The sequence below is a fragment of the Hyla sarda genome, chromosome 8 (genome assembly GCF_029499605.1).
Source record: "Hyla sarda isolate aHylSar1 chromosome 8, aHylSar1.hap1, whole genome shotgun sequence".
Classification (NCBI taxonomy): Eukaryota; Metazoa; Chordata; class Amphibia; order Anura; family Hylidae; genus Hyla; species Hyla sarda.
This window is the reverse complement of record NC_079196.1, coordinates 174,321,409-174,334,600: the sequence shown is the minus strand read 5'-3', so window position 1 is coordinate 174,334,600 and position 13,192 is coordinate 174,321,409. Positions and strand designations below refer to the sequence as shown.

Here is a 13,192-nt window from a genome sequence, read left to right as displayed (position 1 = left end):
GGGGCTTCCTAAATGCGGCATGCCCCCAGAGCAAAACTTGCTTTCAAAAAGCCAAATGTGAATCCTTCTCTTCTGAAACCTGTAGTGTGCCAGCAGAGCAATTTTCACCCCCATATGGGGTGTTTTCTGTATCGGGAGAAATTGGGCTTCAAATTTTGGGGGGTATTTTCTGCTATTACCCTTTTTAAAAATGTAAAATTTTTGGGGTATTAAGGTTCACTTTACCACTTGTTACGTTCCCCGAGGGGTCTAGTTTAGTTTCCAAAATGTTATGCCATGTGTTTTTTTTTTGCTGTCCTGGCACCATAGGGGCTTCCTAAAGGTGACATGCCCCCAAAAAACCATTCGTCGCTCCTTCCCTTCTGAGCCCTCTACTGCGCCCGCCGAACACTTTACATAGACATATGAGGTATGTCCTTACTCGAGAGAAATTGGGTTTCAAATACAAGTAAAAAAAATTTCCTTTTTACCCCTTGCAAAAATTCAAAAATTGGGTCTACAAGAACATGCGAGTGTAAAAAAATGAAAATTTTGAATTTCTCCTTCACTTTGCTGCTATTCCTGTGAAACACCTAAAGGGTTAATACACTTACTGAATGTCATTTTGAATACTTTGGGGGGTGTAGTTTTTATAATGGGGTCTTTTATGGGGTATTTCTAATATGAAGACCCTTCAAATCCAAAAATTTTGTGAAAAATTGCAAAATTGCTGCTGAACTTTGAAGCCCTCTGGTGTCTTCCAAAAGTAAAAACTCATAAATTTTATGATGCATACATAAAGTAGACATATTGTATATGTGAACCCCAAAAATATATATTTTGAATATCCATTTTCCTTACAAGCAGAGAGCTTCAAAGTTAGAAAAATGCTAAATTTTCATTTTTTCATCAAATTTGGGGATTTTTCACCAAGAAAGGATGCAAGTTACCATAAAATTTTACCACTAAGTTAAAGTAGAAAAAACATTCTCGAAATCAGAATGATAACTAAAAGCATTCCAGAGTTATTAATGTTTAAAGTGACAGTGGTCAGATTTGCAAAAAATGCTCTGGTCCTTAAGGTGTAAAATGGCCTGGTCCTTAAGGGGTTAATAAAGAAAATAACACAGAGCAAGTGGTTCTTGGAATAACCAGCTGCTGTTTGTACAGAGTAAACACATGAAAAACAGTAAAGAAATCTATTAAAATTATTTATAAAATGAAAATGATAAAAATTATTTTATAAGGGATGTTGCTAACGTCTCTGCTGTGTCTAAATATATTACAGAGTACATTCTTAAACCTTACCTGTTGCTAACAATAACCACAAGAGTATCAAGGTCCTGGATCTGTAGAGCTTTCCGTAATGATAGTAGTAAGTTACAACCACCTCGAGGCTGCATCTCTTGAATCCACTGTCTCGCTTCATGTAATCTATATAGAGAGGAGGGAACAATCTATTGTGATATAACTAAGAAATTATTTTAAAAGGAAACATTAAGAAAAACCATACAGAGTGCTGGATAGAGAACCTACTAAGCAGAGACATGAGGCTGTATTATGTTTAATTTTATCCCTCCCCCCCATAAATATTTCATATCAGACATGCAAAAAGAAGAGCAATATAAATTACGAAGATCTTGAGTGGAACTGAAAATCTGATATATTATAGTATACTTACACACGAACATTAACATTTTGTGGATACTCCCAAGGACATGAGACCTCAGTTCCAAATGACATCAGAAAAATCTTCTTTTTGTAGCACAGCTGCTCATCTACAAGGCACTAAATGACATCCAATGTATTACCCACCAATGTAACAGGCAAACGGGAACAAATTCATTATTATGTGCAGAAATAATGGTTTAAAATTTTACGAACAATCCACATATATTATAAAAAACAGTTTTTTTTTATAAATCAACTGGCTCCAGAAAGGTAAACAGATTTGTAAATCACTTCTATTAAAAAATCTTAATCCTTTCAGTACTTATGAGCTGCTGAAGTTGAGTTGTTCTTTTCTGTCTAAGTGCTCTCTGATGACACCTGTCTTGGGAACTGTCCAGAGTAGAAGCAAATCCCCATAGCAAACCTCTTTTACTCTGTGCAGTTCCTGAGACAAGCAGAAATGTCAGCAGAGAGCACTGTTGCCAGAGAGAAAACAACAACTCAACTTCAGCAGCTGATAATTATTGGAAGGATTAAGATTTTTTAATGGAAGTATTTTACAAATCTGTTTAACTTTCTGGAGCCTGTTGATATTAAAAAAAAGTTTTTTTCCTGGAATACTCTTTTAACCCCTTCACGACGAGCGACGTACACGTACATCCTCCGCCGGCTCCCACGATATGCCGCGGGGTCACGCGGTGTCCCTGCATCATATCGGGTCGGTCCCAGTGGCTATCAACGGCCGGGACCCGCGGCTAATACAGGACATCACCGATCGCGGTGATGCCCTGTATTAACCCTTCAGATGTGGCGATCAAAGCTGACCGCCGCGTCTGAAATGAAAGTGAAAGTAACCCAGCTGCTCAGTCGGGCTGTTCGGGACCGCCGTGGTGAAATCGCGGCGTCCCGAACAGCTTACAGGACACCGGGAGGGCCCTTACCTGCCTCCTCGGTGTCCGATCGACGAATGACTGCTCTGTGCCTGAGATCCAGGCAGGAGCAGTCAAGCGCCGATAACACTGATCACAGGTGTGTTAATATATGGCAGTGATCAGCATGAGAGATCAGTGTGCGCAGTGTTATAGGTCCCTATGGGAGCTATAACACTGCAAAAAAAAAAGTTAAAAAAAGTGTTAATAAAGGTCATTTAACCCCTTCCCTAATAAAAGTTTGAATCACCCCCTTTTCCCATAAAAAAAATAAAACAGTGTAAATAAAAATAAACATATGTGGTATCGCCGTGTGCGTAAATGTCCGAACTATAAAAATATATTGTTAATTAAACCGCACGGTCAATGGCATACACGTAAAAAAAATTCCAAATTCCAAAAAAGCGTATTTTTGGTCACTTTTTATACCATTAAAAAATAAATAAAAAGTGATCAAAAAGTCTGATCAAAACAAAAATGGTACTGATAAAAACTTCCAATCACGGCACAAAAAATGAGTCCTCATACCGCCCTGTACGTGGAAAAATAAAAAAGTTATAGGGGTCAAAATAGGACATTTTTAAACGTATACATTTTCCTGCATGTAGTTATGATTTTTTTCCGAAGTACGACAATATCCAACCTATATAAGTAGAGTACCATTTTAACCGTATGGACCTACAGAATAATGATAAGGTGTCATTTTTACAGAAAGAATCACTGCGTAGAAACGGAAGCCCCCAAAAAGGAGATTTTTTTAACACTTACCGTAAAATCTCTTTCTCGAAGGATCCATTGGGGGACACAGACCGTGGGTGTATGCTGCTGTCTCTAGGAGGTATGACACTATGGCAACAAGAGAAGTCTGCTCCTCCCAGCAGGATATACCCGCCTCCAGGCCCTGAGGTAATCAGTTTTAGTATCAAAGCAATAGGAGAGGACCGACAGGTCAAGGAAAAAACACGAACTGTCCGAGAACCAGATGAAAATATATAACTGAACACACCCTCGGACAGAGAACCAAAGAGAAACCCAAAAGGGCGGGAGCGGTCCCCCCCCAATGGATCCTTCGAGAAAGAGATTTTACGGTAAGTGTTAAAAAATCTCCTTTTCTCTATCGGCTCCATTGGGGGACACAGACCATGGGACGTACCAAAGCCGTCCCTTGGGTGGGCAGATAATAAGACAGGCAGACGGCTGTTCCACTGCCGCCTGCAGCAGTCTACGGCCCAGACTAGCATCAGCCGAAGCGAAGGTATGAACCGGGTAGAACCTCGAGAAAGTGTGCAAAGACGACCAAGTAGCCGCCTTGCAAATCTGCGAGGCCGAGGCTTGTTCTGGAGAGCCCAGGATGCCCCAACAGAAACGGGTAGAATGAACCACAACCATGAAGGGAGGAATCTTCCCCCTACATCGATAGGCTTCCGAAATGGCAGACCGGATCCACCGAGAAGTGGTAGCCTTGGAAGCAGGTTGTCCCTTACGACGACCTTCCATAAGGACGAAAAAGGAATCGCACTGACGAAATGAACAAGAGATAGAGAGGTAATACCGAGTAAATGCTCCCTAGAATGAGAAGGAGCGGGATAAAAGGACGAAAGAACAATGTCCTCATTGAGATGAAAGGCCGAAACAACCTTAGGCAAAAAGGAAGGATCTAGCCGGAAGACAACCTTGTCCTGGTGAAGCACCAGAAACGGAGAACGGCAGGAGAGAGCTGCCAATTCAGACACTCTCCGAATGGAGGAGATAACAACAAGAAAACGCCACTTTCCAAGAAAAGAGGCGCAGGGACCCTTCCCCAAAGGGTTCAAAAGGTTCACCTTGGAGTACCCCCAGAACCAGATTCAAGTCCAAAGGGGGAGAAGGTGACCAATAAGGAGGGGCAGCATGCGCCACTCCTTGAAGGAAGGTCCGGACATGAGAATTAGAAGCCAGAGGACGCTGGAAAAGAAAGAAAGGGCCGAAACCTGACCCTTAAGGGAACTGAGAGACAACCCCAGTTCCAATCCCGACTGCAAGAAAGAGAGAAGACGGGAAGTCGAAAAAGGTAACAGGACACAAGACCTGAGCTTCACACCAAATAAAATAAGACCGCCAGGTACGGCGGTAAATTTTTGCCGAGGAGGACTTATGAGCCTTGAGCATGGTGCGAATTACTTGGGAAGAGAAACCGCGGCTCTCAAAACCGCGGTCTCGACCGCCACGCCATCAAAGCGGGGAGGGTAATAGGGGTGGCACAGGAGACCTGAGATAGGAGGTCTGGACGATAGGGAAGGCGCAACGTTAAGTCATTCAGGAGCCTGACCATGACGACGTACCACACCCGCGGCCCCAGGCTGGGCCACTAGAATGTCGGAAACGTCCCACTGAGAGTCCCCCCGAAAAGAGAAGAAAGGGAGGAAACAAAAAAGGTAGGGCAAAGCCCCACCAACAAATAGACAAGGTAGGGCAAGGCTCGACCAAGAGAGAGGAACGCTTCGGTTGAGGTGGGACCAGCAGAGGTCCACGTCTGGAGCGCCCCAGGGGTTGCAGATCACAGCAAACACCCCTGGATGTAGGGACCAGTGCCTTGGATGACTGAGGACCGGTCGAGAAGGTCACATCCCAGGGACGGCCAGACTGAAGATAACTGAGATGGCCGGAAACCTGGGGAAAAAGTTTCACGGAGGGCCAAGACCCCAGACCGGGCGGTCCCTGAAAACACCTCCCCAGTCTAACAGACTGGCAGGGATGGACAGGAAGGAACACTCTCGAAAAAAATGAGGGAGAAAACGAAGCCACCGTAGAAGGGACCAACAAGACTGATGAGAGAGGACGATCTTGCGGCCGAGAGACAACGGAGACCTGTCACACCGGAAGAAAATCACCAGTTGAAGAGGTCGGTGATGAAAACTGGGCAAATGGCACGGCCTCCACGGCCGCCGCCAATCGACCCAGGACATCCATGCAAAAGCGAATGGAAGCTGGAGCAGGGAGCCGAAGGCATCAGACTCTTTAAAAGAGTCGGCGGAGTCGAAAGCGGGCAGAGGCCACATCGAACTGGAGCCCCAGGAGAGCGGTTGGGCTTGTCCCAAATGACCATCCAACCGAAGTGAGACAAGGTCTGGAGGTTGAGACTAAGACTCTCCAGGATGTGGATCCTGGCTGGAGCTCAGATCAGGAGGTAGTCCAAATAAGGAATCACAGAAACAACTGTTGTCCGTAAAAAAGGCTATCACAGGCACCAGGACTTTGGTAAAGGTCCGCGGAGAAGTGGCCAGACCGAAATGGATAGCCACAATAGAAAATGACCGTCCGGAACTGCAGAGCGGAGGAACCGCTGATGACCGGGAAACAATGAGAAGTGGAGGCAGGCATCCTTGATGTCCACCGAGGAACAAAACTTCCCTTAAACCATGGACGCCAGCACCAAACGGAGAGACTCCATTCGGGATGGGAACGCAAGATGCTGGCTGAGATACTCGAGAACCAAGACTGGGCGAACAGAAACGCCTTTCTTGGAGACCACAGAGAGGTTGGAATAAACCTCGAAAACGTTCCCCTGAAGTTGCATGTCCAGGCATCCCGGAGGGTAAGAGGCGACCAACCACCCGAGAGAGGTCGGCGGGTGGGGGCGACCCTTCAGGCCGAGGAAGGCCTACGGGGCCTGATGGGGCCGCCAAACGGCCGGAACGGATAGCCAAACTCTGGGAGGAATGGGATCGGAAAGAGGAGCCCTCTTCCCATGAAGGCACCTGGCTGGACCCTTTGTTGGTACCCTTTGTTGGTACCAAAGGTCCGCAGAACCGGAAGTAGAACTTACGACGGGAAGCGGTTTTGTGAGTCTTACCAGAGGTAATAAAGAACTCTTTTTCCACCCGTCGCCTCACTTCCTGAAGGTGGTGTCCGCATTCCAGGCTTAAAGCCACATGATGGGACAGTGGCTACCAGGTAGCTTGTGGTAAAGGCAGCACAGTTGCTGCACATGGAAGTGGAACACAGAAAAATCTCCGGCTGCAGAGCATCGGAGAGCTAGATAAAATAATTCCTCCGGAGGGATCTTGAAGACTACCCTGACGGAGTTGGAAGACCATACTAAAAAGGGCCGTTGACACCCAGGCAGAAGCAAAAGCAGGAAAAACCTGCTGCCTCAAGGGCAGAGATTGCCAAAATATCCAACTTCATGCCAACGGCCGAGTAGGCGCCTTAGAGAGGCGGGAGACTGGAGGATCCACAGTTGGAGAGGAGGTCAACCGAGCAATGAGGTCCTTGGCGAAGGAATACCGCACTTGAACCTTCTTCGTTTCCTGAAACTTCTTGTCAGGGCGACTTCAGGCGGATACCCGCAGGGCGTAAAATTCAGCGTGAGAGCTGAAAGTCTTGAGTGCAAGTCGGGCACAGAGAAGGAGACTTCTGGAGCCAGGTCCAACGTACCTGGGTCCTTTAGATGAAAGGTGTCTCTTATGGCCGCATCCACTGAGTACACCACATCAGGCACATCAGTGCGGTCCTCTGAGTCGGAGGCCAAATCAGAAACCTCATCCACAAGTTCTTCAGGTGAATGGGAACGAGGTGAGGCAGCCCTGGAAGAAGTCGGGCACGAAGAAAGGAAACTTCTGGACGACGTCCGAAGTTCCTGGGTCCTTTAGCTGGAAGGTGTCTCTTATGGCCGTAACCAAGGAGTACACCACATTAGGCACATCCGTGCGGTCCTCTGAGTCGGAGGCCAAATCAGAAACATCTTCCACAAGTTCTCCAGGTGAATGGGAACGTGTGAGGCGGCCCTGGAAGAGAGAGGGAGACTGACCTGGTACGCGGGTCTGGAGAGCCAGAGCGGCGACCCTGGGAGCATTCTCTAGAGGAGCGACGCTTGCTACAGGTCGGAGTAACGGGGCGATGCCTGCGAGGGGAGCGCCCATGCCTGCCAGAAGACTCGGGGGATGAGTCAGATGACACACCCCTATGATGCTGCGAGAGCGTCAGAATAGGGGGAGAGCGGGACCCTCCGGAGGGCTGGTGTAGGGAGGGCCTCTCCAAGGCAGTCACCACATAACGGGAGACCTGAGCCAAGTCGGATATAGACTGAGAGAGGGAGGGAACCCAGGCTGGAGGGGCGGCTGAACCCACCGGGTCGGGAAGAACAACCGGGGTGGAGTAGCAGGGGAGTCTGGGGGAGCAGTGGAGCAGGCAGAACAAGTGGTTCAGCAGAACCAGACAGTTTAAAGTTACAGTATTGACAGAGTAAAGGAGTGGTTAACACTCCAGTTAACTGTTTAGAGGGAGGCCGTTCTGGGCCTCTCTCACCCAAGACTGTGTTCCATTTCACTGCTGATACAGTCTGCTTATCTTACTGTTTCACATGCCTTGAGATCCCCATAGACCACAATGGGCCTATTTAAAAAATTAAACCACAAAACTGTAACACTCTGTCCCACCCCGGGACTCGAACCCGTGGTGGTCTGCGGGCTGTCAAAGAGGAGAAATGCCAGCCAATAGCAAGTGAGGGGCGTGTTAGGAGCAGGGTGCACCGCTGATTGGCCCCTACCACCAATCGCGTGCACAGCGGGCCCAGAGAAGCCTCGGCGGCCCTGGGTGGGCGGAGCTAAAGCGCATCGGGCCGCCGAAGCATTAACTAGAAGTCTGTAATGGCGCCCGCTCCTTGCCCCGAGTGCACATGCGAATGCATGTGCGCTCGCAGGGAACTGAGCGGACTAGACGCCGCCGGCAGCAGCAGCAGCTGCCGAAGTGAAAGTAAACCGGTGCTCAGAGCGCCCGCATAGAGAACGCCACGGCTGTCAGCCGCTTCAATGTAAAAAACACACACACAGACGTTCCACACTCACACACACAGTATATATGAATAAAGTGTAGAGAGTTGTGCCCCATCCAAACTGCCACTGCTCCCCTCAGTAATAAAGGGCCCCCTGTCCAGGCCAGCCCCATTAGACCCATGAGAAAAGTGGGCCAAAAACTGAGGGTCTCCAGCTTTTGCAAATCTGCACCTAAGGAGAAAGGGAAATATACTCACCTCAGTCAGAAGAACTTACTTCATGAAGTCTTCCTATGAAGTCTTCAGCCAGCTTTATCACCTGCATCATGCCGGGTTACCATGTGCGAGCGAGGCGAGCAAGGAGATAGGGTGACCCGGACCCATGAGGTACAACCCCAGGCGCTGACCGTTGGCGAGAGGGGGTGAACAGCGCATATACGCAATGTCTGTGCCCCCTTACTCGCAATGGGGAAACAGTGAGCCGCAGTTCCTGAGTCCCCACCTGAAAACATGAAAGAAAAAGGAATAAAAAACTAACACATTCCCTAACTAGGAAAATAATAAAACATAAGACCTGGTCTGGAGGAATCCAGACCATGTCCACCTCCTTCAGACACTAAGCTTAAATTGATTACCTCAGGGCCTGGAGGCGGGTATATCCTGCTGGGAGGAGCCGACTTCTCTTGTTGCCATAGTGTTATACCTCCTAGAGACAGCAGCATACACCCACGGTCTGTGTCCCCCAATGGAGCCGATAGAGAAATGGCATTTTTTCTTTGATTTTGTCGCACAATGATTTTTTTTTCCCGTTTCGCCGTGAATTTTTGGGTATAATGACTAATGTCACTGCAAAGTAGAATTGGTGACGCAAAAAAAATAAGCCATAATATGGATTTTTAGGTGGAAAATTGAAAGGGTTATGATTTTTAAAAGGTAAGGAGGAAAAAACGAAAGTGCAAAAACTGAAAAACCCTGCGTCCTTAAGGGGTTAAAGGGATTTTTTCTGGCTCTTCAAAAATAATATGTTGCTAGGACCTTGCAATAATAATAAAAAAAAAAAAAAAACACCTATCCCTGATCCCCTGAACAACTCTGGTTCTTCTTCTTTCATTCCCCTGTCACTCGTCTCTTCAGCCTGCTCCTGAGACAAGCACTCAAAGCAGGACCTGCCCACTTACCAAATCTACAGCAGAGACAGGAGCAAATAACTGAGATGGCAGGTTCTGCTCTGAGCGCTCGTCTCGGAAGTAGGCTGAAGAGATGAGCGACAGAAGACTGGAAGACGAGGAAAGAGAGCAGCAGTAGGGGACAGGAAATAGGAGTTTATTTTTTTTATTTTTGCAAGATCACAGTAACAATACCCCTTTAACCCCTTAAGGACCAAGCCCATTTTGGCCTTAAGGACCAGAGCTTTTTTTGCACATCTGACCACTGTCACTTTAAACATTAATAACTCTGGAATGCTTTTAGTTATCATTCTGATTCCGAGACTGTTTTTTCGTGACATATTCTACTTTAACATAGTAGTAAATTTTTGTGGTAACTTGCATCCTTTCTTGGTGAAAAATCCCAAAATTTGATGAGAAGGTGTCAATTTTACCGAAAAATGTACTGCGTAGAAACGGAAGCACCCAAAAGTTACAAAATGGCCTTTTTTCTTAAATTTTGTCGCACAATGATTTTTTTTCTGCTTTGCTGTAGATTTTTGGGTAAAATGACTGATCTCACTGCAAAGTAGAATTGCTGGCGCAAAAAATAAGCCCTCATATGGATTTTTAGGTGCAAAATTGAAAGGGTTATGATTTTTAAAAGGTGAGGAGGAAAAAATGAAAGTGCAAAAATGAAAAAACCCATGGTCCTTAAGGGGTTAAGGACACGGAATGCAGGGCGTATCCATACGCCCTGTGTCCTGAAGAGGTTAATATTACCAACTATTTTTATATTGTCTATATCATTTACAGTGTTGTATACATATCCATGATCATATCAAAATCTATTTCAATAATCTAATTTACATATACCAATACAAGGCATTTCAATCTAATTTATTACCAAGAGTCCTCTTAAGAAATCCATTCTCCTCGGGCCACAGTTTAGGTGAGATGAATCGATCAGCAGACCTATATTTTTCCCTTGAACAAGGCCAAACATCTATAAAATAAATTTTAAATAAGATTTAGTCATATAAAAGGAGCAATAATATACATAATAACAATGATCCTTCAGTTTCAACTGATCTGAAATGTTAAAGGGGTGCTCCAAGGACGTTAAAAAAAATAAAAATGCCCCAAAGCCACCACAATACCTCTTCTGTGTCCCCTGTCGTTATCATGTGATTTTGCCAGTTCCAATGGCCCCTGTTATCTCCTAAATATTTCTTTTTCTTGCTTGCAGCCCAGACTACAACTCCCAGCAGCTGTGCGGCTCTATGTAATGGCTGTCAATTGCTTTTACTATCTGTGTGCATGCTGTGTTGTTGTAAACACAGTCAGCAACATACACTGGGAGAGATTTATCAAAACTTGTCCAGAGGAAAAGTTGCTGAGTTGCCCATAGCAACCTAACAGATTACTTCTTTAATTTTTCAGAGGCCTCGTTAAAAATGAAAGAGGCAATCTGATTGGTTGCTATGGGCAACTCAGCAACTTTTCCTCTGGAGAGGTTTTGATAAATCTCCCCCATTGTCTTTTCTTTCAAACTATCATTCCCCCCAGCAATAAATCATGATAGGCTCTGAATGGTAGCAGTCAGTGATTAGATCTACAGCAGGAAAAGAGCAGCGTTATGTGCTGAGGAGACTTCTCTGCTGGCAAGATCCTCACACAGGGAGAAGGAGGGGAGCTGTTGCTGTGAAGCCAGAAATCACGTGGTCTTACAGGAGGGTGGGGGCTAGTCTCATTGAGAGGTTTACACAAAGACAAGCAGGATCTGAGAATTACGTCTTTCTCTCACTCCCTGCATGTAAGTGACAGCTGAAAGTGGGAAACTGCTCTATATAGCTAATTAATGATATATAGACAAATAAATAGGTTGGTGAGAGGGAAAGGATGGGCTATGGGTTTAGTTCCCTGGAATACCCCATTAAAGAGAATCTATCATCAGCCTCACCTGCACTTGCACATGCTGGTACAGGCTTATAGTGTGGGTGACAGTGAATAAACTGGTCTTAAAGTGTACCTGTCGTCAACAAAAACGTTTTATACAATGTAGATAATACCAGTATATGTATGTTTTTAATATACATTGGTTAAAAAATGTGTATATTTTTGTCCCTACAGCTATTGTTTGTGTGTCTCTATGAGGAGTCCAAATACAGGAAGTGTAAGAAGGGCTCTGTACACTGAGGACAAGCAGGGCTCTGTGCAGTGAGGCTCTATGACACAACCCTGGCTCACACAGCAGGATAATTGACAAGCCAGGAGAATGTACAGAGCCCTGCATGTACTGCCCTCACTTCCTTTATTTGGACTCCTCATAGACACACACAGGCAATAGCTGCAGAGACAGCATTTTTCACCCAAAAATACACATTTTTTAAATCAATGTATATTACAAATATACATATAATGGTATTATCTACATTATATCAAAAGTTTTTGTTGGCGAAAGGTACACTAACTGTTTTTCAGTCTTTGTGTCATGACCAACCGGGGGACAAGGAGAGTGAGCCCTAAACTGACCCTAAAAACACTCACCCTGCATACTTGCCCATACACCCTAAGGAGTCAATCGACAACTTTGAGCCGGTTCCTCCCTACGCTACAGTGCAGTGGCGTAAAAAAGGAGATTTTTTAACACTTACCGTAAAATCTCTTTCTCGAAGGATCCATCGGGGGACACAGACCGTGGGTGTATGCTGCTGTTTCTAAGAGGTATGACACTATGGCAACAAAGAAGTCGGCTCCTCCCAGCAGGATATACCCGCCTCCAGGCCCTGAGGTAATCAGTTTTAGTACCAGAGCAATAGGAGAGGACCGACAGGTCAAGGAAAAAACACGAACTGTCCGAGAACCAGAAGAAAAGATATAACTGAACACACCCTCGGACAGAGAACCAAAGAGAAACCCAAAAGGGCGGGAGCTTTGTCCCCCAATGGATCCTTCGAGAAAGAGATTTTACGGTAAGTGTTAAAAAATCTCCTTTTCTCTATCAGCTCCATTTGGGGACACAGACCGTGGGACGTACCAAAGCCGTCCCTTGGGTGGGCAGATAATCAGTCAGGCAGACGGCTGTTCCACTGCCGCCTGCAGCAGTTTACGGCCCAGACTAGCTAGCATCAGCCGATGCGAAGGTATGAACCCGGTAGAACCTCGAGAAAGTGTGCAAAGTCGACCCAGGAGAGCCCAGGATGCCCCAACAGAAACGGGTAGAATGAGCCACAACCCTGAAGGGAGGAATCTTCCCCCTACAGCGATAGGCTTCCGAAATGGTTGACCGGATCCACCGAGAAGTGGTAGCCTTAGAAGCAGGTTGTCTCTTACGACGACCTCCCGTAAGAACGAAAAAGGAATCGCACTGACGAAACGAAGAAGAGATAGAGAGGTAAAACCTAACTGCCCAAACCACATCCAGTTTGTGGAGTAAATGCTCCCTAAAATGAGAAGGAGCGGGACAAAAGGAACAATGTCCTCATTGAGATGAAAGGCCTAAACAACCGTAGGCAAAAAGGAAGGATCTGGCCGGAAGACAACCTTGTCCTGGTGAAGCACCAGAAATGGAGAACGGCAGGAGAGAGCAGATAATTCAGACACTCTGCGAATGGAAGTGTTGACAACAAGAAAACGCCACTTTCCAAGAAAGGGGGTGCAGGGACACCTCCCCAAGGGGTTCAAAAGGTTCACCTTGGAGTACCCCAAGAACC

General features: G+C 46.1%; 1 protein-coding gene across 8 annotated transcripts in view; it reads right to left on the bottom strand.

Annotated features, from left to right (window-relative positions):
- Window positions 1–13,192, bottom strand: part of VWA3A (von Willebrand factor A domain containing 3A) — a 247,492-nt gene that overhangs the window by 114,844 nt on the left and 119,456 nt on the right. For all 8 annotated transcript variants that reach the window (XM_056534783.1, XM_056534789.1, XM_056534787.1 and 5 more), the window contains 3 exons: window positions 10,384–10,482; window positions 1,661–1,767; window positions 1,288–1,413 (listed from right to left, as the gene is read on the bottom strand). In XM_056534783.1, the coding sequence (XP_056390758.1) occupies window positions 1,288–1,413; window positions 1,661–1,767; window positions 10,384–10,482 (332 nt within the window). The remainder of the gene's footprint in view (window positions 1–1,287; window positions 1,414–1,660; window positions 1,768–10,383; window positions 10,483–13,192) is intronic.